This window comes from Drosophila bipectinata, chromosome 3L, assembly GCF_030179905.1.
Source record: "Drosophila bipectinata strain 14024-0381.07 chromosome 3L, DbipHiC1v2, whole genome shotgun sequence".
NCBI classification, from domain to species: domain Eukaryota; kingdom Metazoa; phylum Arthropoda; class Insecta; order Diptera; family Drosophilidae; genus Drosophila; species Drosophila bipectinata.
The window spans coordinates 14,463,905-14,491,892 of NC_091738.1; the positions used below are offsets into that span (position 1 = coordinate 14,463,905).

General features: G+C 47.9%; 1 protein-coding gene across 7 annotated transcripts in view; it reads right to left on the reverse strand.

Moving 5' to 3' along the window:
* The window catches only part of LOC108134287 (titin), a 121,773-nt gene that overhangs the window by 71,363 nt on the left and 22,422 nt on the right, over positions 1-27,988 (reverse strand). For 3 of the 7 annotated variants that reach the window (XM_070279868.1, XM_070279864.1, XM_070279865.1), the window contains 8 exons: positions 26,386-27,826; positions 20,278-20,637; positions 11,915-13,496; positions 10,934-11,163; positions 9,508-10,872; positions 6,642-9,440; positions 408-5,966; positions 56-343 (listed from right to left, as the gene is read on the reverse strand). In XM_070279868.1, coding sequence (XP_070135969.1) covers positions 56-343; positions 408-5,966; positions 6,642-9,440; positions 9,508-10,872; positions 10,934-11,163; positions 11,915-13,496; positions 20,278-20,637; positions 26,386-27,826 — 13,624 coding nt within the window. Of the gene's footprint in view, positions 1-55; positions 344-407; positions 5,967-6,641; positions 9,441-9,507; positions 10,873-10,933; positions 11,164-11,914; positions 13,497-15,573; positions 15,923-16,903; positions 17,136-20,277; positions 20,638-23,986; positions 24,282-24,514; positions 24,696-24,757; positions 24,841-25,432; positions 25,865-26,385; positions 27,827-27,988 lie in introns of those variants that run through there. The other 4 variants (XM_070279866.1, XM_017253368.3, XM_070279867.1 and 1 more) reach the window with 3 other exon arrangements.

Here is a 27,988-nt window from a genome sequence, read left to right on the forward strand (position 1 = left end):
TATACACATTTAGTATTATAGGAGTCCCAAGAAAAGCCTCTTTCTGAACACTTACTGTACAACAAGGGCTTGCCGTTGAAGAACCACTCCACCTTCATGTTCGGATCGCCCACTGGAGCCAGTTGGCACTCGAACTTGGTCACGGCCATTTCGGTCAGGGAGGTCTGTTCCTTAATCTGAGTAACAAACCTAGGAGGCTGCTTGCGGTCAGGGTCGAAGAGGTCATCTTCGGTCAAGTGGACCTCAGAAGTGTACTTCTTGATGGTTGCTTCCATTTGGGTCAGCGCATCTGAACGCTTCATGCCGCGCGGCACCTGGTTTTGGAGCAGGATGGTTGGCAGTTCTAAGGAAAAACGTGAGAGGGTTAATATACCTATGAATAGAAAAGGCCACAAATAAAAACTCACTCTTGCAAGACACTGTGGCCTTGGTGCGGTCTTCGCCGTGGTTATTAATGGCACGGCAGACATACTCTCCAGAGTCCTCGCCGTAGACATACAGAATGTCCAGGGAAACGAAACCCATGTCGAAGATGTTCCTGTAACGATGTCCGGATGGCAGTGGCTTGCCATTGCGGTACCATTCAACGCGCAGGCTGGGATCGGTCTTGGGTTCAACCTGGCATTCGAATCTGACGGCTTCCGCCTCGTCCACGGTGACAGAGGTGATCTGGGTGACGAACTTCGGCGGTCCGAACTCTTGTTCCACCACCTTCGGGGCCTCTGGGATGCGTCCGCGCTCCAGTTCCTTGAGCTTCTCGGAGGTCATGCCCTCGGGCAGCTGCGATTCGTAGACGATGTTGTGCTTGCCCTTGCAGGTTACCTTGGCGGTAGTGGTGGCAGTGCCCCACTTGTTGGTAGCCCGACAAGTGTACTCTCCGGAGTCCCTGGCATAGATGTAGTCAATGTCCAGGGCGATGAATCCAAAGTCGTTCAGCTGGTGCACTCTCGAGCCAGTGGCCATAACGTGACCGTTGTAGAACCACTCGATACGCATGGATGGGTCGCCCACGGGCTCCACACGGCAGTCGAAGTGAATCGGACCGCCCTCGGGTACGTCCAGATTGTCCTTGATGTCCTCGATGAACTTGGGCGGGTTCGGCTGCTCCTCATCGATCACGATCTCCTCGCGCTTGTGCATGCTCTCCTCCAGTTTCTGGAGGCTCTCAGTGCCGGTGCGGAAGTTGGAAGGCAGTTGGGGCTCCATGACGATGCCCTGGCGGCCCTTGACCTGCAGCTTGCACGAGACCTGGGCCTCGCCGTGCTTGTTGGTTGCCTTGCAAGTGTACAATCCTGTGTCGCGCTGGTAGCATCCTGCGATTTCCAGGATAACAAAGCCAAAGTCATTGATGGTCTTGATGCGGGAGCCAGCCCACAAGGCCTTGCCGTTGTGGAACCAATCCACGCGCATTGATGGGTCGTTGATCGGCTGCAGGCGGCACTCAAAGTGGGCCAGCGAGTTCTCCGTGATGACCATGTCGAAGGGCGTCGTGATGAACTCTGGTGGCTTGCCAGTATCATCATCCGGAACGAATTCGGTGCTGCGAGATCCCAGGCCCTCCAGTTCGGCAATGCGATCAATGGTGCCCTCCATGCCCTTTGGCAACTGCGACTCCATGATGATGCTGCGTTTGCCTTGGATCTTCATTGTGGCGGTAGTCACAGCCTCACCATACTCGTTGATGGCACGGCAAGAGTACTCGCCGGAGTCTTCAGGATAAACTGGAGAGATTTCGAGGATGACAAAGCCAAAGTCGCAGAAAGTGCGGAACCGAGAACCGGCCTTCAGTGGACGTCCGTTCCAGTACCATTCGACCTTCAGCTTGGGGTCGTCGGCCGGGGTAATCCTGGCCTCGAAGTGGGCGTTCTCACCCTCGCGCAGATTCTCGATGTTCTCCAGCGGCACAGTGAAGACCGGAGCCTTGCCCTTGGTCTCCTCTGTGGTTTCGTCGCGGGTGCGAACCATGCTGTACTCCAGGTTTGCGATCTTCTCCAGACCGCCCTCCATTCCACGAGGCAGCTGCGAGTCCAGTATAAGGCTGGCCTTCGAAGCGCACTTCAGAGAGGCTCGGGTCACGTCCTCGCCGTACTTGTTGTAGGCTCTGCACTCGTATACGCCCGAGTTCTCCTCGTAGCAGTACAAAATATCCAGAATAACGATGCCAAAGTCGTGGAAGGTGCGGAAGCGGTGGCCATGGGGCAGTTTCTTGCCATTGAAGTACCACTCCACCACCAGGTCGGGATCGGTGATGGGGGTCAGACGAGCCTCGAAGTGAGCCGACTGGCCCTCTACCAGTTTGGTGACATCGCTGATCTGGGTGATAAACTTCGGCGGTTCGGCCACCAAGGGAGCGGAGGTATCAGCCTGTTGACCTTGTGGGCACTCCAGCTCCCTAATCCTCTGCAGCGAGTCGGGCTGGAGACTATCGTAGAAGACTCCACCGCGACCGCCGCAGTTCAGAGTGGTGCGAGTAAAGTCCTCGCCATACTTGTTCCATGCGCGGCACACATACTCACCACTGTCATGATCCTGAAGATAGGAAATGTCCAGGACAACGTAGCCGAAGTCGGAGACGGTCTTGATGCGGTTGGAGTGACGCATCAACTTTCCATTGTGGTACCACTCGACCTTAAGATCTGGGTCATTAACAGGGATCAAGGTGCACTCGAAGTGGGCCGACTGGCCGTCCTTCAAGCCCTCCAGCGGCTGGATGTGGGAGGTGAAGCGTGGTTTCTGGCCTCTAGGCTTGTCCACGCACTCCAGAGTGCAGCTGGTCTCGGCAGTGCCGTATTTGTTTGTGGCACGGCAAGTGTAGGTACCGGTGTCTTCAATCTTAGTGCCAAGGACCTCTAGGGCGACCGTGCCAAAAGCGTAGATGGTGCGGACGCGGTGGCTGGCTTCCAGAACCTTGCCGTTGTAGAACCACTCGATGACCATGCTCTGGTCACCCACCGGGACGAGATTGGCCTCGTAGTGGGCCAGTTCACCTTCCCCGATATCGGCAATGTTGACGAACTCGGTGGTGAAACGCGGCGGAATTCCCTGATCCGGCTGCTCGGGCTTGGAGCCATCTTTGCGCAGGGAGTCCTCCAGGTCTTGGATCTGTTCCAAGCCCTCGGCTCCCTTCGGGTGCTGGGTGGCCTCGATGATGTTTTCCTTGTCCGAACAGAAAATGGTCGTGGAGGTAAACGCCTCGCCGGCCTTGTTGTAGGCCTTGCAGGTGTAGATTCCCTGGTCGCGTGAGTATACTTCGATCATGTCCATGGTCACAAATCCGAATTCGCTTGTCATCTTGAAACGAGAACCATGGTTGAGCATCTTTCCGTTGAAGTACCACTCGATGAATAGGTTGGGATCCTCCTTGGGTTCCACATTGGCCTCCAGGTGAATCGGCTGCGCCTCCGACAGGTGGAACTCGGCCTGGAGCGGCTTGGTCCACACTGGCGGCGGATACTGAGTCTCCGGCTTAGTGGTCTTCTGGCTGTAGCGGTTGGCCAGCTCCTGCTCGGTCTCCTGGACGGCCTCCAAGCCGCTCTCACCCTGCGGGTGCTGGGTGTCCAGGAACATGGTCTTGCCACCAGTGCACTTGAGAGTGCCCGAAGTGGTGGCTGATCCCTTGCTGTTGGTGGCCTTGCAGGTGTACACGCCGCTGTTTTCGGCGTACGAGTTGGTCAGGTCCAAAGCGCAGTAGCCAAAGTCATAGATGGACTTGAACTTGGCGGCGGCCTGGAGAGGCTGGCCGTTGTAGAACCACTCGATATTCATGGTAGGATCGCGTGCCGGCTCCACGTTGCACTCGAAGCGCACATTGTCGGTCTCCTTGCACTCGATGTTGTTCAAGTGGGTGATGAACACCGGAGTCTCATACGTAGGCTCCGGGGCTTCTGGCCGTCCCTCCTTGGGGGCTTCCAGTTCTCCAATACGAGGAAGCGAGTCCGGATGTAGCGACTCGGCCTGCAGCCAGTGACGATCCTCGATCTTAAGTGAAGACGTTGAAACGGCTTCGCCCACTTGGTTGGTGGCCTTGCAGGTGTAAATGGCCGAGTCATCAGCTCGCAGTCCGTTGATGGAAAGGGTGACCAAACCGAAGTCGAAGGTGCTGCGGATGCGGGAACCAGTGGTGAGGGAGATGCCGTTCTTGAACCACTCGATGCGGAGGTTGGGATCCGCACGAGGCTCAACCTGGGCCTCCAGCAGCACGTGCTGGCCTTCGTGGAGCTTGTCGTAGCTCTGCAGATGGGTAGTGAAGACCGGGGCTTGCTGAGGAGTGGAGTCCACAAACATTTCCGGCACGCGATTCATAGCAGCCTCCTTCAGACGAATAGCCTCCCAGGACTCGGGAATCAAAGGCTGGCCGTCGATGTTGGACTTCGTCTTGACCTTCATGGCAGTGGAGGAGACGGCCTCGCCAGCAGCGTTGTAGGCGCGGCACATGTACACTCCAGCGTCCTCGGGCACCACGGCGGCAATGTCCAGAGTGACAAATCCGAAGTCGTGGGTGGTGCGCAAGCGTGAGCCCATTTGCAGCTCAACGCCGTTGATGAACCACTCGAACTTCAGCGAGGGATCGCCCACAGGCACCACACGTGCCTCAAAGTGAGCGTGGGCACCTTCCCACAGTTCCGAAGGTCCCGTGAGCAGCTGAGTGAATATGGGCTTCTCGAAGAGACGCTCCGGCTCGCTAGGACGCGGAGCCACTGGCTTCTCCAGCTGGTGGATGCGGCTGATGCTGTCCGGATGCTGGGTATCCATTTGGATGCTGGCTTCCGAAACGACGCGCATGGAGGCTGTGGTAACGGCCTCGCCCAGAGGATTGACGGCGCGGCACATGTACACGCCCTCGTCCTCCTTGCGGATGTGCGAGATGTCCAATGAAACGTAGCCAAAGTCGTGCTGCTTGGTGATGCGCGAACTGTCCTCGATGATCTTCTCGTTGCGGTACCACTCCACCTTCAAATTGGGATCTCCCACAGGGATCAGGCGCGCCTCGAAGTGCGCGGTCTGGTGCTCGTTGATTCTATCAATGTTCTGGAGCGGCTGCGTGAACACAGGACGCTGGCGGGTTCCGGGAGTTTCCGGCTCCTGGCGCTGGTGCGGGGCCGTCGACTCAAGCTTGCGAATCTTTTCCAGACCCTCTGGGTGCTGGGTGTCCGAGATGATGGTGCCGCGTGGAATCACGCGCAAGTTGGTGGAGGACACAGCCTGACCCAAAGCGTTCACAGCGCGCACAGAGTACTCGCCAGCATCCTCGGCCACGGCGTGGGTAATGTCCAGGGACACATAACCGAAGTCGAAGGTGATGTGGAAACGAGACGCCGATGGCAAGGGTTTGCCGTTGTGGTAGAACTCAATCCGCAGATTGGGATCATGCACAGGAGCCACCTGGGCCTCGAAGTGGGCCGTCTGACCCTCGTAGATCTCGGTCGATCCACGCAGCTCGGCAGTGAAATGGGGCGGACTAATGGGGCTGTCACCCACCTCGGTGCGGGCGTTTACGACCTTTGACTCCAACTTCTGGATCTTCTCCAAGGCATCCGGATGCTGGGTGTCCAAGATCATGCTACGGCGGTTCAGCACGCGAACGTTGCAAGTGTTAACGGCTTCGCCCAGGAGATTGGTTGCCTTACAGATATAGGTACCGGTGTCCTCGCCGTAGACGTACAGGATGTCCAGGGCGACATATCCAAAGTCGTGGGTGGTGCGGTAGCGATGACCGGTGGGCAGCTGCTTGCCGTTGCAGAACCACTCAATCTTCAGGTTTGGATCGTTGATCGGCTCCACGCGGCACTCCAGATGGGCGTGCTCGCCCTCCTTCAAGTGCTCCAGATTGCTCAGCGGGGTTAGGAAGATGGGCTTCTGACCCTTCTCCTCAACTTCAACCTTGGTGGGTGGTGCGTAGCTCTCCAGCTGGCGAATCTTCTCCAGTCGCTGGGCATCCAAGGTATCCAGATCAAGTGTCTTGTTTGCTGTGATACACAAGAGATTGTTTTAGATATTTTGTAGCACTTAAATAATAATAAGTACTTAGAAACTATTCCTTAGTTTTCTTTATATAATGTACTAGAGAAACCGTTTAAAAAATATATTTAATAATAATAAAAAAAGGTACTAAAAAATTCGTAAAATTTTTACGAGATTTCATTTTAAAACTTTTGAAAAATGCAAAGAAGGTCATCTGATTCTTCAGGCTCATTTTCAAGAATTTTGAAAACTGCATGAAGAGGCAATATATTCTTTAGGGATGGAAGGCCGAAATTGCCCACAGCGATGGCCATATCTTGGCCAATTTTCATCCGATTCTCGAGCGGCCTATCTTAAACGATTTCTAGATCGATTCTCTACCACTCTGCATCAAAATCTAGAGACAAATAATTTTTGAGATTTTTTGTCAAATTTTGTGGAGGGTCCCCTTCAAAATGTAGAAAAAAGCATGAAAGGCCAAAATGGCCCCCAGCGGTGGCTATATCTTGGCCAATTTCTATTCGATTTTAGAGGGAGATGCCTTTACTGAATTGTAGGAAGATTCTCCCTTAATCTCTATTAATGCCGTTAGACTATAGGCTCGATGGACAATTAGGATAAGAAACATCAAATTATTGTCTTTAATGCTTTTACTTTAAAATATATAAATAGGGCTTTACCTGTTACGTTTACAGCACAAGTCGTGACAGCTTCTCCAACGGCGTTCTTGGCCTTGCACATGTAAGTGCCAGTATCCTCGGCGTGGGCGTAGAGGATGTCCAGGGCCACGAAACCGAAATCATAGGTGGTCTTGAAGCGATGGCCGGTCTGGATGGGTCTGCCGTTGCAGTACCACTCCACCTTCATGGTGGGATCGTTGACCGGAATCAAAGTAGCCTCGAGATGGACAGGGGTGCCTTCGTTGACCTTGGCGTTGCGAAGTGGACGTCCGAACTGAGGACGCTCGGCATGGAACTGCTCCTCATCGGTCTTTCGCTGGAAGCGAGAGGTGTCCTCCAGATGCTGGATCTTGGTCAGGGCCTCCTCGTGCTGAGTTTCGTGGATGATGGATGAGCGCGATGTTACATTCAGTACAATTGAGTTCACGGCTTCACCCAGATTATTGGTCACTCGGCAAGTGTATTCTCCACTGTCCTCGGCGTAGACGGTCAAAATGTCCAGAGCGGCGAAGCCGAAGTCGTAGGTGGTGCGGAAGCGGTGGCCAGTGCTTAGTGGCTTGCCGTTGTGGAACCACTCTACCTTGAGGTTAGGATCAGGGTAGGGCTCGATGCGGCACTCGTAGTGGGCACTCTGGCCCTCAAACAGGCTGCTGGGCCCAATCAGCTTGGTGACAAACACCGGGGCGGTGGTCACGGTGTACTCCTCCTCTTCCCTGCGCTGATATTTGCTGTGATCCTCCAGCTGGTGGATCTTGTGCATAGCCGCTTCATGCTGTGTCTCCAGCTGAATGGCCGTCTTTGATTGCACAATCAACGAAGCGGAGGTCACTGCCTGGCCGAGCTCGTTCACGGCACGGCAAGTGTAGGTACCGGAATCCTCGGGATTCACGTACTTCATGTTGAGGGCCACGTAGCCAAAGTCGTGCATGGTAGTGGTGCGGTTAGAGGCCTCAATGGGCTGTCCGTTGCGCAGCCACTCTACCTTCAAGTTCGGGTCTCCGACTGGGATCAGGCGGGCCTCGAAGTGCACTGCCTGATTTTCGGCCACGCGGACATCACGTACGGGCATGGTGAAGACGGGAGCTTGGGAAACAAACTCTTCCTGCACGCTGATGCGCTGGCGCTTAGAACCATCCTCCAAGTGCTGGAGTCGGGGCAATGCAGTTTCATGCTGCGACTCGAGGTAGATCGATTTCTTGGTGTGCACCACAGCCACGGCGGAGGTGATGGCCTCGCCAACGGCGTTGTACGCGCGGCAGGTGTATGTGCCGGCATCCTCGGGCAGAGTCGACATAATGTCCAGGGCCACAAAACCGAAGTTGTTAGTTTCGGTGAAACGGGATCCCGACTTCAGAGGAAGGTTGTTGTGGTACCACTCCACTCGCATGGACGGATCCGAAACAGGAATCAAGCGGCACTCGAAGTGAGCCCTCTGATTCTCCTTAATTTCGATGTTCTTCAAGGAGGTGGTGAACACCGGGGCCTGCTTGGTGCTCTCATCGATCTCCTCGCGACGGCTGTAGCGCGACCTGTCCTCCAGGTAGTGGATCTGCTCCAAGCCGGCCTCGTTCTGGGTGACGGTGACGATTTGCTCGCCACTGCGGCACTGCAACTCTACCTGGGTCTCATCGGAGCCAATCAGGTTGACGGCTCGGCAGGTATAGATACCCGAATCTTCGGCAATCAGTTGGACAATATCAAGGGCCACGTAACCAAAGTCGTGGATGGGACGGAAGCGGTGGCCCACGGTGATGGGACGGCCGTTCTTAAACCACTCCACCTTCAGGTTGGGATCCGTTACCGGCTCAATTTTGCACTCAAAGTGAGCGTGACCACCCTCGCGGGTGTTGGTCAGACTCTTGGGATGAGTGAGGAAGCGCGGACGAATGTTCACCACCTCGTCGACGAACTCGTTGCGACGATAACGCGAGGAGTCCTCCAAGTACTGGATCTTCTGCAGTCCCGATTCGTTCTGGGTCTCCAGAATCAAATCGTTCTTGGCAATGATGCGCACGGAGCAGGAGGTGACAGCCTCTCCCAGCTGGTTTCTAGCCTGGCAGGTGTAAACACCAGAGTCGATGGCATAGCATCCAAGCAAATCTAGGGCCACGTAGTCGAACTCGTAGGCCGGACGGAAGCGATGACCGGTCTTCACGGGCTTGCCATTGACGAACCACTCGATGCGCATGCTGGGATCTCCGACGGGCTGTAAGCGGCACTCCAGATGGACATTGGTGCCTTCCACGGTCTCGATGTTGTGCAGAGCCCTGGTGAACTGGGGAGCCTGCATGATGGTAATATCTTCCTCTTGGTGATGGCGGCGGCGTGAGTCCTCGAGCAGCTGAATCTGCTCCAGAGACTGTTCATTTTGGGTCTCAGTGACCACATCCGTGTGGTCGATCACGCGCACACAGGCGGAGGTGTGGGCCGAGCCCAGGTGGTTAGTGGCCCTCACAGTGTACTCCCCGGAATCGGCTGCCGTGGCTTTGATGATGTCGAGTGCCACGAATCCGAAGTCATAGTAGGTGCGGAACCGGGAACCCACGGTAACGGGACGGCCGTTGTGGAACCATTCCACGCGCATAGTGGGATCTCCCATGGGCTCCAGACGGCACTCCAGGTGGATGTTCTTGCCGTCATGGATGGGCTTGGGATCAGTCAGGGGCTGGATGAAGACTGGTTTCGACTTGGAGATTTCCTCGATGTCGTACTGAGGCTCCACGAACTGCTTGTTTTCCAAGTTCTGGGTCTTCTCGTACAGGCCGCGGTGCATGCTAGATGTGTCGATACTGGAACGAGCTGGAAGACGAAAGGATACATAAATGTTACACCAGGAATCTTGATTAGAGATAAGGGGAATACTTACTTTCCACTACCATCGTTGCCTGCTGCTGAGCTTCACCTAGCTTGTTCCTGGCCACCACTATGTAGACACCAGCATCCTCGGCGCGAACCTGGGAAATGTCCAGGGCGACGTAGCCAAAGTCATGATAAGTTTGGATGCGATTGGCGGCAGTGATGGCGCGACCGTTGTGGTACCACTCAATCTGCAAGCCCAGATCACTCTGGGGCTCGACTCGGGCCTCGAAATGGGCGCGTTGGCCCTCAAGGATCTTGGTGGTGCCCTTGAGAGGACCAAGGAATCGAGGAGCAGTGGTGGTGTAGGTCTCCTCCTCCTCGCGGCGTCCGTAGCGGGACGAGTCTTCCAAATGCTGGATCTTTTGCAGGCCCCCTGGGTGCTGCGAGTCAGACACGATCTCGTTCTTGGAGATCACAGACAGTTGGGCCACGGTGGTGTCCTGTCCCATGGCGTTGTAGGCGCGGCAGGTGTAGATGCCGGCATCGTAGATGGTCAATTGTTTGATGGTGAGCGCCACGTAACCAAAGTTGTGGTAGGTGGTGATCCTAGAGCTGGCTTCCAGAGGCTGGCCGTCCTTCAGCCACTCCACACGCATGGTGGAGTCACCAATCGGTTCGAGTCTTGCCTCGAAGTGCGCATGCGCGTGTTCGTGCAGATCCAACTGGTTCTGGATCGGAGTCTTGAACTGAGGCGGGGCAATAGCCTGAGGCGCCTCCTGAACGTGGCGACGCTGCTGGGACTTGCGGTAGTCCTCCAACTCCTCCACGCTTTCGATGTAGCGTTGCTGCTCCGGGATTCCCAGATCGGCGGTGACCTGAGATCGGGTGTGGACCCGAATAGTCGACTGGCTGATGGCTTCACCAATACGGTTGACGGCCCGCACAGTGTAGGTACCGGCATCTTCGGCTCTGAGGTGCAAGATGTTCAGGGAGACATAGCCAAAATTGAAGATAGCGGTAATGCGCGAGCTGGCCGTGATGGGAAGGCCGTCCTTGTACCACTCCACCCTCATGGAGGGATCGTTTACGGGCGTAACCTGCGCCTCGAAGTGAACATTCTTGCCCTCCTCGAACTCGCCGAGATCGCGCAGTGGCCGGATGAACTGCGGAGCCTGGTTGAGCTGCTCTTCAGTGCTCTCCTGTCGCGAGTAGCGCGAGTAGTCCTCCAGCTGGCTAATGTACTGCAGACTATTCGGATTCTGCGATGACTGCTCGATGGACGGGCGTTGAACCACGGACAAAAAGGCCCGGGATTCGGCCACGCCGCTGGCGTTGCTCACGCGGCACATGTACTCGCCGGCGTCGTGGCCCATGATGCTCAAAAGGTCCAGGGCGATGAAGCCGAACTTGAAGACCGAAGTGGCACGGGCACCTAGAAATGGACAAGCAAGGTATTAGGCTCGAGAACTGTCCAAGTATAGCTTGAAACTTACTTGCTGCCAGTGGACGTCCGTTGAGGTACCACTCTACGACCATGCTGGGATCACCAACAGGCTCGATACGGGCCTCCATGTGGACGCGACCACCTTCGGTTTGCTGCACATTCTGCAGCGGTATGATGAACTGCGGGGGAGGATACACGCGATCCTCCTCACCGGGGCGCAAATGGGGCTTGGCGCGCTCCACATGGCGCAGATAGATGATTTCGGGGCCAGGAATGGGTCTTAAATTGTAAGCAAATATTTTATATTTTAAAAACTGGGTTTACATTTTAAAAGTCTTAATTTTAAATCAAATATTTTATATTTTAAAAGCGGAGTTTAGGAAATAATCTGGGGTCTTCATTTTTAATCAAATATTTAATATTTTAAAAACTGGGTTTAGGAAAATTAAAAGTTTTTTTAATATTTAAAAAAAAATCATTTCTGCTTAATTCATATCAGTAAAAAAATAATTTAAAAAATCGTTAAATCCTATAAGGACATATCGATAGAGCTCCTTTCATGTTTTTTTAAACTATCGATAGGTGACTCTCGACTCCTACGCCATTTTATCCTGAACTTGCATCATTAATTCATAGTCTATCTATGGGCGATCGTAGTTTTGTGTTTTATTTGTGAAAATGTAATTTAAAGTGCATATATGTATAGTAATTAGTGAAATAAAGTCAGTTTGGTCATCGCCAGAAATATTTAAAGGAATGAACATTTCAAATCATTTCTTAAAAAGAAAAGTGACGGAATAACAAAACATTTGCCACCTCAACAGGTAGGAGAAATTAAGTTTAAATATTTTAGATGCTCTAAGGGAAGAATAATACCATAATTTTATAAATACTAAGATAACTTATAAAAAGCATAAGGGGACAAGGACTTTCTATAATCGCAAGTGTTTATTTATTGCTCTCATATTAAAATAAATCTAATATAAGTAACTAGGAGTGATAAGTAGTGGGCATAAAGTAGTACACTTACTCTGGCTCGATGACTTTCGTTGGTCTCGGGAGATTGAGACGACGTTGCTCCTGACTTGGCTGGTCCCTAGGAACCTCCACGTACAGCCTAGCGCGGTTGGCCGTAGATCCGGCAAGGTTCTGGGCAGTGCACTGGTACCACCCGGCATCGCTGGCCTTAACTCGCGGAATCTCCAAACAGGTGGCTCCACCGTCAATACCCACGAAGCGGTCGGGGGTGGACGAGATCTGGACGCCGTCCTTCTGCCAGGTGATGCGCGGCTGCGGAGTGCCGATGGCGTTGGCGCTCATGCTGATGGGCTCGCCTTCGCGGACAGTCATGGTGCTGAAGCGCTGAACAAATTGTGGTGCGACAACCTGCTCCTTCTCCAACACATTCAACTGAGCCTCGATGGCCACCTCGCCGGCCTTGTTGCGGGCCACGCACTGAATAGATCCGGCATCCAAGCGGGTGACGTTGGTGATCATCAACGAGTGGCTGCCCGATTCGTTGACCAGAATCTTGTGGGCGGCATCGTCACGGACTTGACGTCCATTGATCAGCCAGAACACTTCCGGGTAGGGATTGCCGGTCAGACGGCAGTCGAACTTGGTCATGCGACCCTCGGTGACCTCCCGATCTCCAAACGCCTTGACAAAGGCGGGGGGCAGAGCCTTACCCGTCTCCAGCTGCTCGGCAATCGTGTCCACGGGCTTGGGCTCGTAAGCGGACTCTGCGGCCGGCTCAACGGCCAACACGGCGGATGAGACCACGCATCCCTGCAGGTTCTCGGCCAACAGAGTGTAGTGGCCACCATCGCGAATGGTGGCATTCTTCACCCGGAGCGTAGCCACTCCGCTGGAGTAGGAGATCTCATACTTCTGCGAGGCCACCAAGCGCTGACCGTTGTGGAACCAGGTCAGACGTGGCTTCGGGTTCGAGCCGACACGAGCGGTAAAGACCGCGTCGGAGCCCTCGACCAGCTTGGAGCTGCGAGGCTTTTGCGAGATTTGCGGCGCCTGCGCAGGACCCTGGGAGCGGTCCAATTCCTTGGACAGCTGGGTGTCCTGCTCGTAGCCTGAGCGCCGAGTAATAGCCTCTCGGAAGGACACTTCGCGGAGCAACCGATACTCAAAAGTGTCCACGCGGAACTCCTTCTCGATGGAGGTAAAGCTGTACCCGTTGGAGTATATATTCTTCTCCAGGTTCTGAATCGGCTGCAGGGTCGGCATGGGAGCTCCCTCCGGTTGGATGTAGACGCTGCAGATGGCCTCGCCGTACTGGTTGCGGGCCGTGCACGTGTACTCGCCCTCGTCCCCGGGCCCGATCTGGTTAATCAGTAGGGAAACATCGCCCGTGGTCTCGTTGTAGCTCATCCGGAACTTCTGCGACTCGAGAAGGGGTGCGCCTTTCCGGGTCCATGTCACGAATGGCTTCGGGTTGCCCCTCAACCGGCCCTCGAACAGGGCGTTGCCGCCCTGGGCGAAGCGAGCGTTCTTGAAGATTTGCTCGAAAACGGGTGGCGAGATGTCGCCCTGGGCGTACACGTGTGTTAGCGCAGGAGGTACATAGGGTCCTCCAAGGCTTCCAGGAAATTGTTGCACTGTAAGATCAATGGGATGGGAAATAAATTTTATTAAAATTCTTTCGTAACGATCGATGCGAAAGAAATTCGGGATCATGCTGCAAAAGCTTTAAATTAGTTGTAAAAAGGACCTTTTTTTATTATTAATTATTCTTTACTGAACCGAATTATATCCATAATTGTTCTATAAAAATTGTTTATTTATATACATGCTCTTTTTTCTATATTTTATTTTTGTAATTAAAATAAACATACGTATATTTATAGCAAATCCTTGAACTCTAACCAAACAAACTTAAAACTGGCAAATATAATTTTAATTTTCTAAAAATAATCTTTTACAATTTAAATATATATATCTCAAGTTTGGTTTTGTAGTTGTTTAGTTTCTATAAGCATTTGTTTATCAACTGAATCTGCAAAGTGTGCCACTGCCTCTACGTAGATATAGGTTGAGTCAGCTGATCGGATGGGAAGGATGGGTGTGTAAACAAATATGGAAAGTTCCGAGTGCTCTCTCTCTATTTTCTTTTTCCCCTTCAATGCATGTCTTCTCAATTCTTCTGTGCGCATGCTGAGATTCTTCGGGTGATCTTCGGGTCTTCTGTATAAGAGAATGAAAAACCAGAAGAGATTCTCCCCAACTCTCTGCAAGAGCCAACATTTCAAAATGTAAACAAAGTGACTATTTGGAAATCTCTTATACTGAAAGATATAGATATATAGTATCTGTGTATGTATGTCAGCGCAGTCGTGGGAGATGAAAAGATTATCTTAAAAATAGACCAACATTTAGACTGTATTCATCAATTAATGTTTCAGCGATGAAACATAAGGTGACACATTTCGGAAAGAGGGAAATATTGTGTTTGAAAGAAAGATTTTGGTCTTATTTTTTTTGTCTTTTTGATATATTTAGGATATTACGGGGTAGGATTGGTATGTGGGTTTTTTTTTTTAAAACACATTAGATTTTGAATGCGAGATATGGTAGGTATTGTATCGAAAGGCATTGATTTGATGTATGTATGTATCAAAATTACTATTGTTTGTTATATTTATATGAACCAATTGTTTTAAACCCTTATTTTAATGCAAGTTATATTTATTGATTTGGTTGAAAGGTTTCTGAGAGTTTTGTCTGGTTTATATCAGTTGATTTTCCTAATTCTACACTTTTGTTTAGATGTGTACCAATTTAAACAATTAACTAAAATAGTCTACCAAATTAGAACAATACCACGAAGAAGTACTGCTTTATTAACTACAGATATCGTACCCATATCTTTTTCGTACGGGTATTAATATCATATCAATTGTTTACTTTTTATATCGACAAAGAACAACTGTTTGTCCAGATTACCTTTTCCTCAAAAGGGAACCCCATACTTATAAAAACTATCAAATCATTCCGTTTATTTAGTGTAATTCATAGTTATAGTTATAGGCAGAATAGTATTATAGAAGATAACATTATATTATGAACTTTAAAACTTCTAACTTCTGTCTAATTTTTCCAAATTTCTTGAAAGAGCTGATTTTCCAATTTCTTTCAGTTTTTTCCCGTGTATATTTAAATATCATACATATCCTATTGTTGCGCATAAATGTAAAATCCCCTATACTATTACCCTAAACTACATTCGATAAAGGTTATTTGAAATATTATAACCATTTTCAATACTATTGAGGTAATATTCGTGGTTTTAATACTCCACTTTACAGCTGTTTGGTGGGTCATTATTGGAAGGAAAAAGCTAGGAAAATTTAAGTATTACACCTGTTATTCACTGAGACTTATAAATTAGGCAGGCTGTTTTATGGGTTAAGGTTTTTAAACTTAAATTGTTCTCGAAATGAAACCCATTAACATTACTCTCCAATACTGATCTCAAGGCCGTGTTAGCGAAAACAACAAGCGGGTTGGTAAAAAGCTTTGGAAGCTATTTTGAAATGAATTTTTGGAAGTCATTCTTCAGGAGACAATTCTTGGGGACTGCGGCGATTCATAATCCACTGTGTGAATCCCACCGAACCCCTAGAAATGCCAGTTAGAGAACCCTTCCTGAAGATGACATCCCGGACAGCGACTGACCTTGCTGGGTGGTCACATGTCGGTGCTGGACATGCTCGGTGCGGCTAATCCTCTGCTGCTGGTGCTGCTCCTGGCTAGAATGCGAGTATTCCTGAGTGGAATATTGCTGCAACTGCTGCTGCTGCTGCTGCTGCTGGTTTTGCTGTTGCTGGTACGGGTTCGGATTTTGTCGTTGCATTTTTGCTGCGTTATATATCACTATATATCATTTAAAATGACAACCAAATCGTTGCAGGATGAACTGCACTGTAGAATTAAACACCTCGCGATCACTCTCTCTTTGATTTGCTTCTTCACTTGATATACTTTCTATATATACTTATATCTCTTTGGTCGCTTCTTAAAATTGCTGAAACAGAATATATACACAAAAACACATCATTTAAATTAATATTTAATCACTCAAAGATCCACTGTCTTATTTATGGCGGTGATTTTGGCAAGCGTTCCGCGATTCTTAAATGTGATGGATTTTAATTATATCCTTTGCTTGATTTACTTTTATGTTTGGCTGTCACTCGACTTGTTTTATGGCTAGCTGGCTAGATGACACACATCGAATTTTCTTTTCTCATCGAATTTAGATATAAATCGGATCTGCGATCTCTGAGATCGTGATGATCATTATCAGCCATCCTTCTTCATATTCATTTCCATAGTCTGTGCGCCTGTGAGGCATTTCCAACTATTTTTAGCTTTGAAATATATTTCACTGCGACACACAGATACGCACTCACACATTCACGCACACATGCAACCGCAGATACACCCATACAGACACACTCTGCGTTCTTCGACGGTAGCTGGTAGCTTCTTATTTTTCACAGATCTATTAATAAATATTTTTTCTGGTTTTCCAATGGGAAACCGTATGAGATTGGTGCATCGGCCACCGCCTCAAATATTTTCACAGCACTGCACGGCTATTTGGGGGGTCCGTCTTTGCAAGGATATATTCCAGGACAATGCAGGTGCACACTTGTTAGTCACTTGTAAGATATATTTAGGTGCTTTCAATATGCTTTTCTCTCTAGTATATATAAATTGATATCTGGTTTGCACACGATTTCACAGGCGATTCGTTGAATTGGGTGCGGACCCACGAAGTGGAGCCCCGAAGTACCGATACGATCCGATCCGATCTGATCCGAGAACGAACCCGAAACGAGGCACCCAATCGGATGGGATATTTTTAGATATTTAGCGCACTGAAAAATTCTTTCGGCATTTTTCTCGAAGTGGTTTCGTAACCAGAGAAAATTTTCATGAACACTTCACCATTATTTCTGGCTTTTACTTATTTTCCATACACTTTTCAATTGATCCTTACTCGAAATTGCGTTATCCTTTCGACGTTCTATGTATATGTATGCTTGTGCGGGACTCTATGCGAACGAATTGGCTGCAGACGTATACATATATCTGTACCGTATGGTGCGTTAGATATAGATATATGTATATTCTTCTAAAAAAATATCTATTTTGAAACGATTTCAAGTCATAATCCCCGAGACTGAAACCAAGACGTCGATCGTTTGTGAGGTGCGAGCGAAGAATGACAAAATCTGGCGGAGAATGCGATCAAGTAGCCAGTGCCTGCACGCCCGATCTCCTCCGATCCGAGCCGATCTCCTTTCAGAGAGCGCCACATCACTCTCGTGCACTCCCCATGAGATATTTTTGCACTTTCCTTGGGGCCGTTGTGTAAGCTTTGTTGTTGTTTGGGAAAACACTCTCCTCGCTGCACTACAATTAATCATGAGGCATATCAGTTGATTAATTTTTATCATAAGATATCTTTTAACTTGAGATCCTGGAAACTTTTGGTGTAATCCTTTAGACGTTTAATCCTTTTAAAGATAGTTAACCACTTTTGTTTAGTTCTTTATAGAAAGTTTTCCTTCTGTATTCTTTGGGCCTATGACACCACAGTAATCCCTGTTTGATATTTAAATAATCAAACCTTTTTACAGGTCATCTTATTGTCTCTAGTTCACTTCAAATAATACCCATTAATTTCATTTAATTCGATCGTTTAATAAACATTTGTCCCAGGGGACACAGCCTTCGTGAGAGAATTTTAATCGGAGATCTTTCTCTGGGGACCCGTCGGGGTCTCTCCATCACAGTCTCTCGGTTGGATTTCGAAAAGTGTTCGGGTTTTGAGTAAGTTGGCTAAAAATATATGGCGGTTTATTTTTGACACGTATTTTTCAACATTTTGTGCACAAAACGAACAGAAAAGAAGTCATCCCAGAGAAATTCTAGATATTGTAACACACTGTTTCCTGCACATGGCACGATTCCGTATCTATATGATCTCCACATCCGATTCTCATACCTCCAGAGCAGTGCAGGATGGATCCATTAAATAATAGTTTGTAAAAAAACAAACCCGAAATACCTTTCTTTAGAACTGCAATCGCATCATGGAATTGTACTTTGTCAGAAATAAGTAAGAAAACTTAGGACGATTCGGTCTTCTTGGCTCCTCAATTTTTTTTTTCAAATTATACACATAATTTATTCTGTTTGTCTAAATTTAAAACCGCATAGATGCTGAGAGATACGTATAACATTTGGCTCGCCCGCCCGCCTGATACATATAACTTGATTATTCATTTAGTGTCTTAATCATCAGCATCCACATCTCGATGTGGCTCGTTCAGTGGCCCATTGGCAAAAATGTCGCAACTTTCTATTTCTTTTTAGCCATTTTATGAAAAAGCTCTAATACAAATTGCACCTGAAACGCCTGTCGTTTCTTACCATCTATGGAGCAGAGTCGCCCCAAGGCAGCCACTATATACCTTTTTACGGCAACCCGGTTTGCAATGGTCATGCAATATTGTTTTTTTATTATGTTCAAATTAATTGTTAACATGGACAGATGTAGTAGAAGCAACAGTAGGCAGCAGCAGCACAGTTACAGAATCCCTCATTAAATTACAAACTCGGTGAAGTTGATTCTAGGCAGTTGAAATAGAATAAAAATATGCGAGGCAGCCAGGCGCAACGACGGCAAAGTTTCGACTGTCAACGACAAGATACAAATGTATCTACAACGACCATTACCGATAAGCCAGTCGCGCAGGGAAAAGCAGTCAGCACGCATCTCAACTGGCTTTCTTCTGGCAAAAAAATAAAAATAAAATAGAGGAGTAACAGTTAGCCGGTTCTGCAAGGCAGATTGCAAGTAGCGATCTGCGAAAGCCTCACTCGGAAAAATATTTCAAAAATGTTTGGCCCATCAACGTTAAGGTATTCGTTTAGGTAAACAAAACTAAGAATGCGCAACACAACTTAAATGTAAATTTTTTTTAGATATGCATAATTAGAAAGCATATTTTTTCTCAGTGCATGTGTGCTTTCCATCCAACCATCTCCAAGCCAGCTGCCTGTAAGATTAACAGCACTTATCTATCTGTCCAGGTTGAGCGACTGTATCTGTATCTTATCGAACATGCTCAGTGCAAAAATATTCGCCCAATTATGTCACGGCCGGAGAATGTGCCAACAAGATGGATACAGAAATAAGAGTCCAAAAAAGTTCACTTTAATTAGTATTATTAATTGCTTAGTACATCATTTAAGATAAAAAGGCAGCTGTTAGGTTCATTTTAGTTTTTCTTATGTATTAGTTCATCTTCTTTTAGCTCGAGCTGGGGCGATGCATTCAATTTACTGCAAACAAGAAAGAGAATTCAGTTCAATTAACGATCGTTGGGATAAACATCGATAGAATGGATCTGAGATGCTGAATGATGAGTTGACACTTGAGTGTTGGAGTATTGGAAGCAGGCGACATGCAGCAGGCAGCGAAGTAGATGGATAATGCAACCCCCCCAAGCAGTTCATCATATGGCGCGACCCCAAGCCGAGCCAATCCCATCTTTTTTAGTTATAAATACACATCGTTTTGGGTTTATTGTGTTACTGCTGCAGTAGTCCAGATGTAATGAGGGATCGTGGGGGGCTGCTGCAGTGGCAGTCTCGTTTTGGCATCGCATTTCGTCTCAGCCGCTATATCGAGTACCAGGTCCCAGAGTCTGTCTTGAGCCCCCCATCTGCAGTCATTTAGTAAAACCATAAAACCGAAACGAATCGTCGACGATGTTGCGGTAAACAGTGCTCCAAGAGCGCTGCATGCCGAACGGCAATTTAGGTATAAAGTGTCCAAACAGGGATTTAATAAATACGAGTATTTAGTTTCTCACTGGTTTTTGCCTCAAATTGGAAGTTAAAAATATTCGAAGAACTTTTATTGAGCAAGTTCAATTGTATAATAATATAAGAAATATATATTTAAAGGAGTATCCCATCATCCTCCCTAAAGAAACTCACTACCCACTACCTCTATAATTATACTCGAAGCTCCCATTTCTGGTACATGAAAGTTGCTATGTTGTGGTGCAGAGAGCGGTGGCTGTAATCTATATTTAGTGACTTTACATGCGGTACCTCAAAGATATTCGAAATATGTGTATTGCATGACAGGCCATCGATGGAGATGGGGGATTGAGAGATCGAGGCTGCCCATTTTGTAGTTAGCGATTTTCCAGATCGCTTGAGGATCGGAATGATGCATTTGGCTTTGCGATTTGCGAATTAATATGGATTCATTGCTCATGAGATGTAAACTAAGCTATACATGTATATAAACAGAAAATGCCATTGAAACAATGATGGATGCGTGCAGTTTACCTGTTTGCTCTCGCAGCTGCGGCTCCTGGCTGAAATCCGAGATGGAAACGGTCTTGGTGCTCACATAGCTTATGGACTCAATCGTGGTCTCCCACTTCTGGAACGTGTTGATGGTGTCACTCCTCAGCGTACGATTCGAGCTGGAGTGATTGTTCCTCAGGGGCGTTGAAGAGCGCAGCGACATGGTCGATGTGGCCGATCCCATAGAGGAGCTAGCCGGCGAGCTCGTCGAGGAAGAGGAGAACGAGGCGGATTTTCGCAGAGGCGTTTTATGAACCCCATTATCCAAAGGCTGATCCCGCATCTGCGCTGCCGGTTCCTCTTCGGTTATTAGCAAACTATCCGTTTGAGTGCCCTGATCTGTTGGCGGAATAGTACACAATTAAAAATAGTTCATTAAACGGATTGAAATAGTAGGATTATTCACACTTCCAAGTTATATGGTTTTCTTTCTCTGTACGGCAATAAAGATACTTTCAGCGAATTAGAAACGCGGAAACGATTGAAATTTTGCGGCTTTTACTGCTGCACTCGCTGCGTTTTTATATTCCTGTTCAATTAGCTGAAAACAATTAAATTGTTGCCTCTTTCCTTCTCGCAATTAGCGGAATTCGTGTTTATGCTAAAACCTGGCCGCGATTTTCAACGGCACTACCAACAAACAACCCAGCAGAACACCACATTCTCTCGGCCCACCGACATTCTATTGTCTGCGGTTGTTCGCTATTTTGTTTGCTAATTTACAGCGTGCATATAAATAAATATGCTGCCAAGATTCCTTTCGCCAAGAGTGACTGACTTGGCGGACTTGAGGGTCAACAACGCGTGGCACCACCAGTGCTTTGGTGGCCGACCATTCCCATTCCTAAGCATATTCTGCGAGATGAGGCCGCCTGTCATCGAGGCTTATGCAACGAATTTGCGAATCTCATTCAAGGCGCCACAATTCACTGTGTGTTTAGGGTAGCGTGTTGCGCCCAATTAAACTAAATCTGTGCATATAGACATTAAATATTTTTAATGTTTGCGCAAATGCTGGGCGAAACAAACAAATGGACCCCGGAATACCTACATATACTGAAGTGCTAAACGCTTCTAGAAACTAGAACATCTGCGCATTTCTTGAGTTTTTCAACCGCTGCTGCTTTATTACATTTTTCCTGAGCGTGGGTGTGATGAAAACAATTTTACGATTCTACCAACTACTTTATAGTATTCGATTGCTGTTTGGCTCCTATCCATGTATTTTTATAGGCAGGACTGTATTTAGATATATAATTTCTATAGATTTTCGCGACAGCCTTGCCCACTAAAGCGGAAATAATATTATTAAAATTTATATGGAGCAAGTGCGCCGAGCCAAGTTCGCCTGCAAAATGATCTGCCAAAATTTATTAAGATACATTAAGGATGATATACAAATCTGTATTTCAAGGAATACATGCCCTCGCCATGTTGACCCATGGACCCATAGCTCTTTGAAGATCTATCTAATGGATGGAAAATTAGTTTCCCATCCACTCACAACTCTGAATCAAACAAAGAAACGCCAGAAGAAAAATGATGGAAAATATGGCGAAATATTTAAAGTAGCAAAAGAAATATATATTAGCGGTGTGAGTGCGGTTTGTGACTTGTTGCGCTGAGTTCATTTGATATTTTTAGAAAATTGCCTAATTAATTTAGAAAAACACTGAAGAGGGAGCTGGGAAAAACATAGCGCGAATGCTGCTGCTGTGTAGCTGTGGTAGAGATTCAGATTCATCACACAAAAATGTACGAAATTCTCTTTCCAAAAGAGACACTTTCGGATCAAATATTTTTTTGGCAAAAATACAAAAGGAAAAACCAAAGGAAACCCTCAATCGGTCGGATATGAGTCGCATTCGTAAATTGGTTAAATGTTTGGCTTTGGATATTGAAATCTAGTGAACTAACATTTACCATATCGTAGTGCGAAAACATTTGCCAAGTGATACACCGGCTGTGTTTGTTCTGCCCGATATGAGAGCGAATGAAAATTTGCAAATGTGCCAGAAAGAATCTAAAAGATACATATTGAAGAAGTGTATATGATGCGCAAGGCCGGACACGGCCCGAATATTTCTGTTTCGCGCTGAAAATCGCAACATGCGAAATGTTTCTCATGTTTTTCTTGCCATGTTCTTTCTTTCTTGAATTTTATTTTGACAAAGTTTCATAATATTTTTGACACGGACATCTCATTAGATGCGGGAAACAATTTTATGAATCATTAAGGTAAAAAAAAATTGCTGCCAGATGTTTGTGAGTTTAAAATTATTCTGATCTAAATGATAAATACAACCCAGCCATTACAAAGCAGCCTGACCATGATTTCGCAAATGAGTCAGAGTGTTTGCATTTGGCTTGTGAGTAGCATCTAATTTGTCTCTTGGACCACTGCCTAATGACTAGAGCACTTTGGCCAGGCACTAAACATACAATTAGAATTGGCAGATTGGCAGCCGAGAACCACCCAAAAGGCCACCCACCCGTCGTCCCACAAAACCTCCCACACCGTGTCGACTAATTATCGACAGAAGTGTGTAATGCGTCCTGCTTGGGCGCCACTGAAACCCTAGAGTGTTTTCTTCAAATAGGCCATTTAACGGTCAAGCATAAACATTTAAGTTTTTAGTTTTGAAAAGGAATAATAGGTGGGGTTTCCCTTTTTTATATAGAAAATTATAACTAAATACAGGCTTCCTATTGTAATACATGGTAGCTGGCACTATTGGCACCCACTATTTGTAGTTTTAATGTCAGTGTCAAGGATTCTGTGTTGCCTACATAGTGGGCCTCTGGGTGTACTCATTGCCTTGACGGTCGAGAGTGTTTCTGTCTGATTGCCTGCCAGTCCATACTTCTCAGCCCCGTGGCCAGCCCCACCATCCCTGTGAATTTTCGGCATTTTGCGCGTTGCGCTCGCGTCCGATTCTTGGCAAGCGATCGTGACAAAAGGAAGATGCCAAGAAAATTAGATAAATAAACACTGCCGAAAAGCGAATAAATCATTTATGAGCAGCAAAGCGAATTTTAGCCGAGCCATCAGCATACCGCCACCCAACACCCACACCATTTCGTTCCACACAAATCCAAACATTTGTTTAGAGGATGCCTTTTGATATTTTCGAATTGTCTGACCTGATTTTTACTAGTGGCTTTTGGCCCAGTTAAAATATTTACTTGGCAATGAGTAATGAAGAACCATCAACTGAAATGTATTAATATACTAAGTATTCAACATGATGAATGGACTTCTAAAGTTCTGTAATTCATTCAAAACTACATATGTTTTAAAACTTTTGCCAAGGCTGTGAGAAAATTGGCGTTGAGGGAATAGGATTCTTATAGCAAAGATCAAAGTGGAAAATACTATATATTTAATGTTAGTCCATTAGGATTTTCCTTGAAGGAACTGTACAAGTTTTTATTCCAACCAAAAAACTTTTCATAATATAATTAATTTTTATTAAAACTATTAATCTAAGAGCTGTCTGATCATCAGACTTTTCCCGCCACCTATCTTCAAATTATTTCGAAAGCTTTTCGAAAAATATCTCTTTTAGCTTTTTCGAACTAGACGCCAGATTTTCATAACAGAGAGCGCCAGTAAAAGCTTTTCCGATCATAACCTGAAAATCGTTATTCAAAGAAACCATATTTCGTTTTTAAAATGATTTATTTGATCTTTGACAAAACACAAGTAATACTATATATTTTCGTTGTATGCATGTGGATTTTTGGGGCCTGAGAAAACAATATGGGGGTAATAAATGGTAGTGACGAGGGTTCGGCTATAACATACACACAATAAAGCGAAACTTTGGCGCTGAACAAATCATAATGAAATCAAAATAGTGTACGAGTTTAAACAGCTTAGTATCTAAATCCTCGGTTAGAGCTGGAAACGTTCAGGTTTCCGCTGGTGGAGGCCGCTCCTAGCGGATTCATGGCGGTGCAGGAGTAGCTGCCGTTGTCGTCTGCCGGAATTCGAGTCCAAGGATTCCAAGGGACATCATAAGGTATGATATGATATAAGGAGTAGACGGAAAAAAAACAAAGAGTTTAAACGATTAAAGAGTTCACATAGAAAATAATTGGTGTTTGAAGAACCAATCTTAATGTTTCATTCAGGCTACCAGACATATCTTAGCCACAACTCATTAAGATTAATCTTTCAGGTTTTTCCTCTTAGATTGTTCTCTTAGCTCACCTGGATAGGCCTGCGGCAGAGTTAGCCGGCACACGCCGTTCCGGTATTCAATGAAATGCCGGCTGCCGTGCTCCAGAATTCCGCCGTTGTGCGTCCAGTTGACCTGCGGCTGCGGATGCGCCTGCACAATGCACTCGAAGCGCGCCGTTCCACCCACGCCCACTGCGATGTCCTTCAACGGCTGTTCCAGGATGAGATATACGGGTTATTTGGGGGCTTCAAGGGGTCAGTGACTCGGCTTACCGTTATGAATAATGGCTGCCTTTGTGCCAGCTCATCGCGATTCAAATGGGCATTGACGGGTTCCGTATTGGGCAGGTCCGGCACTTTTGAGGGCAGTGGATAGAGGAGGAGTGCGAAACCATTAGAATCTCTGGCTCAGCGTTTTCAAAGCGCATCCATTAGTGGGATTAGCACGCGGCAAGCACAAAATCAAACGCAAACGCAATCGCAAACAAAAACACAAACACGAAAACACAAACTTAGGCGTACGGGGTTCACTTTAAGGTTTTAAAAACAAGAAACGCAAACAAATTTTCATGCAATAACGTGGCAGCGAGCAGTTTCTGGTTGGGTTAACATGCTTTTTGACTTTCGGGTTAGAACAGGGCCTGCCTAAATACACTTAAGCTACTGCCAATGACGTTAATCATAGGGGCTTTAAGCCAGGGATTCCTCCTTGTGTTGCCAAATCATTCATAAATGTGGCAAGTAGAGTTGTTCAAGCCAACTAGCCACATTTATCGATTGTCATATCACAAAGAGAAACCACAGAAACAACATCAACACATCCTAGACTAATGACAACATCGATAGCGACAGGTGTGATAGCGACAAGCCAGTGCTCGGCCTGTATTGGCCTCCATTTGCGGCGACAGCCAGCCTCCGTTTCAGTGAGTCAGTGCATCTGGAGCGTACCTGTTCGGATCAGGTGATCCGGAGGAAGACGCGGAGCCTGAGCATGGAGACGATCCAGGTGGATGTCCAGGCTGTGGCAGCTGGGCAGGCTGTTTCGCTTCTGGCTGCTGCGCGGAGCCATCGGCTGTCTGGCTGTGAAGTTCCTGGCCTGGCCCTGGCTTCTTCTCTGGATCTCGTTGTCGGAACTGTAGCCGTGAGAGGACTTCTCATGCTGGACGGGAATCACAAGCTCGTTGCCCGGCGGAAGCTTGAGCGGATACGGCGAATGCCGGCCGTTTTGGATCGGCTTGGCATTGGGATGACTTCCGCCGCTGCTGTTCCACTGGCTGCTGACGAACTTGTGTCCCTCACCCGGAAACAGGATTCCAAACTCGTAGCCGAAGTCATATTTGAAATAAATTAGGCCGGTGTTGGGGTCGACGCATTTGGTGCCTGATTACAAAGTTGGTAGAAGGGGAGGTCTTACATTTATCCAAAAACACATAAGTATAGCCTACTTTTTGCGGTAGCACTGGGTTTTCATGCACATTTTTAAAAATATTACTTTTGGGGCTTAAATATTTATAATCCTATCACACTTAAAAAGTAAAGATATATACAAAATGATGTTGTAAGGATTAGTGAAACTTGGGTCTTGACAAATAAAATATTTTAAGTATATAGTAGTACAGTCTTGTGAAAAATGATGGTTTAGTAGGAATTCGTATAACTTGTCGAGCTTTTAATTTATCGAATTTTAACCTCTTTTTGAAGAAAACTTAAATTTGTAACCTGATTAGATGATAACGGATTAGTTTCAGGTCCGATTTGTGTAAAAGAATGCATTTTCCAAACCAATTCAAATGAATTCTCAATTCTCAACTCCTAAATACCAATTCAAATGAGGAAACGCGTTCCAAATCTCTACGCAAGGATAGTAATGCAATGATAAGGATAAGGATGGTGTTACTTACCGTACTGGGACACGCGCGACTCGTCCCGGAAGGCCTGTGGCTGCTGGTTGCTACCTTCGCTGGGAGCCCGTCGGAAGCCCTGTCGAATGCCTCCGTTTGTGGTGGTGGAGCTACTTCTCAGGTCGCGGCTCACATCCTCCACGAACTGATGAGACTTCTGGAGGAAGGTTGAACCCAACCGGCGACCCTGGTTCTCGGCCTGCTGCTGCAGGGAGTTGTAACCGTAGCGGGGCAGTGTTCCGGCCCTATCTATCTGATCCATGGACTGCTGCTGCTGTTGCTGATGCTGTTGCCTCATGGTGGAGTTCCTGTTGAGGGACTGGGTGCGGTGCTGGGTAGTGACTGTGCTGCCACCACGCTGCTCCTTCCGCAGCGTATTCACATCTACATGGATCTTGCTGGGCATTTCCGGCCCGCGATCGAACTCCATGGGCGAGAGCACCCTCTCATAGGTTCGTGGCAGACTGCAAGATCTGCCCGCCGTCTGGGGTGCTGCTACTCGTCTGTAGCCCTTGGTCAGACCATCCCCGTAGGGCGACCACAGGGGCTGGATTCTGGCTCCCTCCACCTCGCTCTCGTAGTCGCTTTCCCGGAACTCGCCGGGAATGAATTTCGTGGGAGTAGCTGGGGGAGGAAGATGGGACTGCCTCGAGGGCGTGCGGCTGGCAGCAGGACTGTAGGGGAAGGGCTCCAGCACCGTCTGATCCTGCTGGTTGGGCCTGTCGAAGTGGATCACCCGCTTGGTCTGCTGCATGTTCACCACCCTCTGGGAGCTCTCCGTGGACTCGTGCATCTGCATCACGTTCTTCGTTTCAGTGGCCACCTTGGCCAGGTGCATCGGAGCTCCAGCAACAGCATTGTAGTACATGGTCGGACGGGCGGTGGCCTGTGGAGGCTGCTGGTTCTGTTGTTGGGTGGCTGCTATGAACTTGGCGGCCACGGGCTTTGGCTTGAACACCGGCTGGCTCTGCTGTTGGCCAAACTTCGACTGTTTGGAGCTAGTCTCTGTCCGTATTTCATGCCTGATCTCCTTGCCACCGATCGGCTCAAACTTTGGCCTGGCGTAGCTGCCCACCTCCGGCGGAGTGGGCTCGAATTCCATGGGTGAGGGAGTTACCACCACCACCGGCGACTTGTGGCCGTTGGCGGGGGCTAAGTTCGTGCGGGGAGTTGGGGTGGGGGGGAACACCACCCGGTAGCCCTTGATCTCTGCGTCCGATTCGTTGGCCCGGGACACCGACCGGAAGCGTTCATCGATCTCGCTGCTGTAGTCGCTGAACTCGGCAGCAGGAGTCTTCCGCTGGGCGGGAACGGGGCTGGGATAGGTCACCACGGGGGCGCCCGATGAGGAGTACTTGGTCTCGTGGTGGGAAGTGCTGCTACTACTCTGCATATTATGTGAGTAGTTGCTGGTCATGGAGGACGACGTGTACTTGTAGTCCTGAGAAAGAAAGTTGATGGAAAAGGATTAGTTTTCGATTCTTCTATGGGTTGAAAGACATAAAGGGCGATGGTTAAGGAACGTTTTTAAAGGATCAGGCAAATGCAAGTATATAAGGTTGATAGCTGGGGTTAAATGCTGGGAAATGAATCAACAACAGCC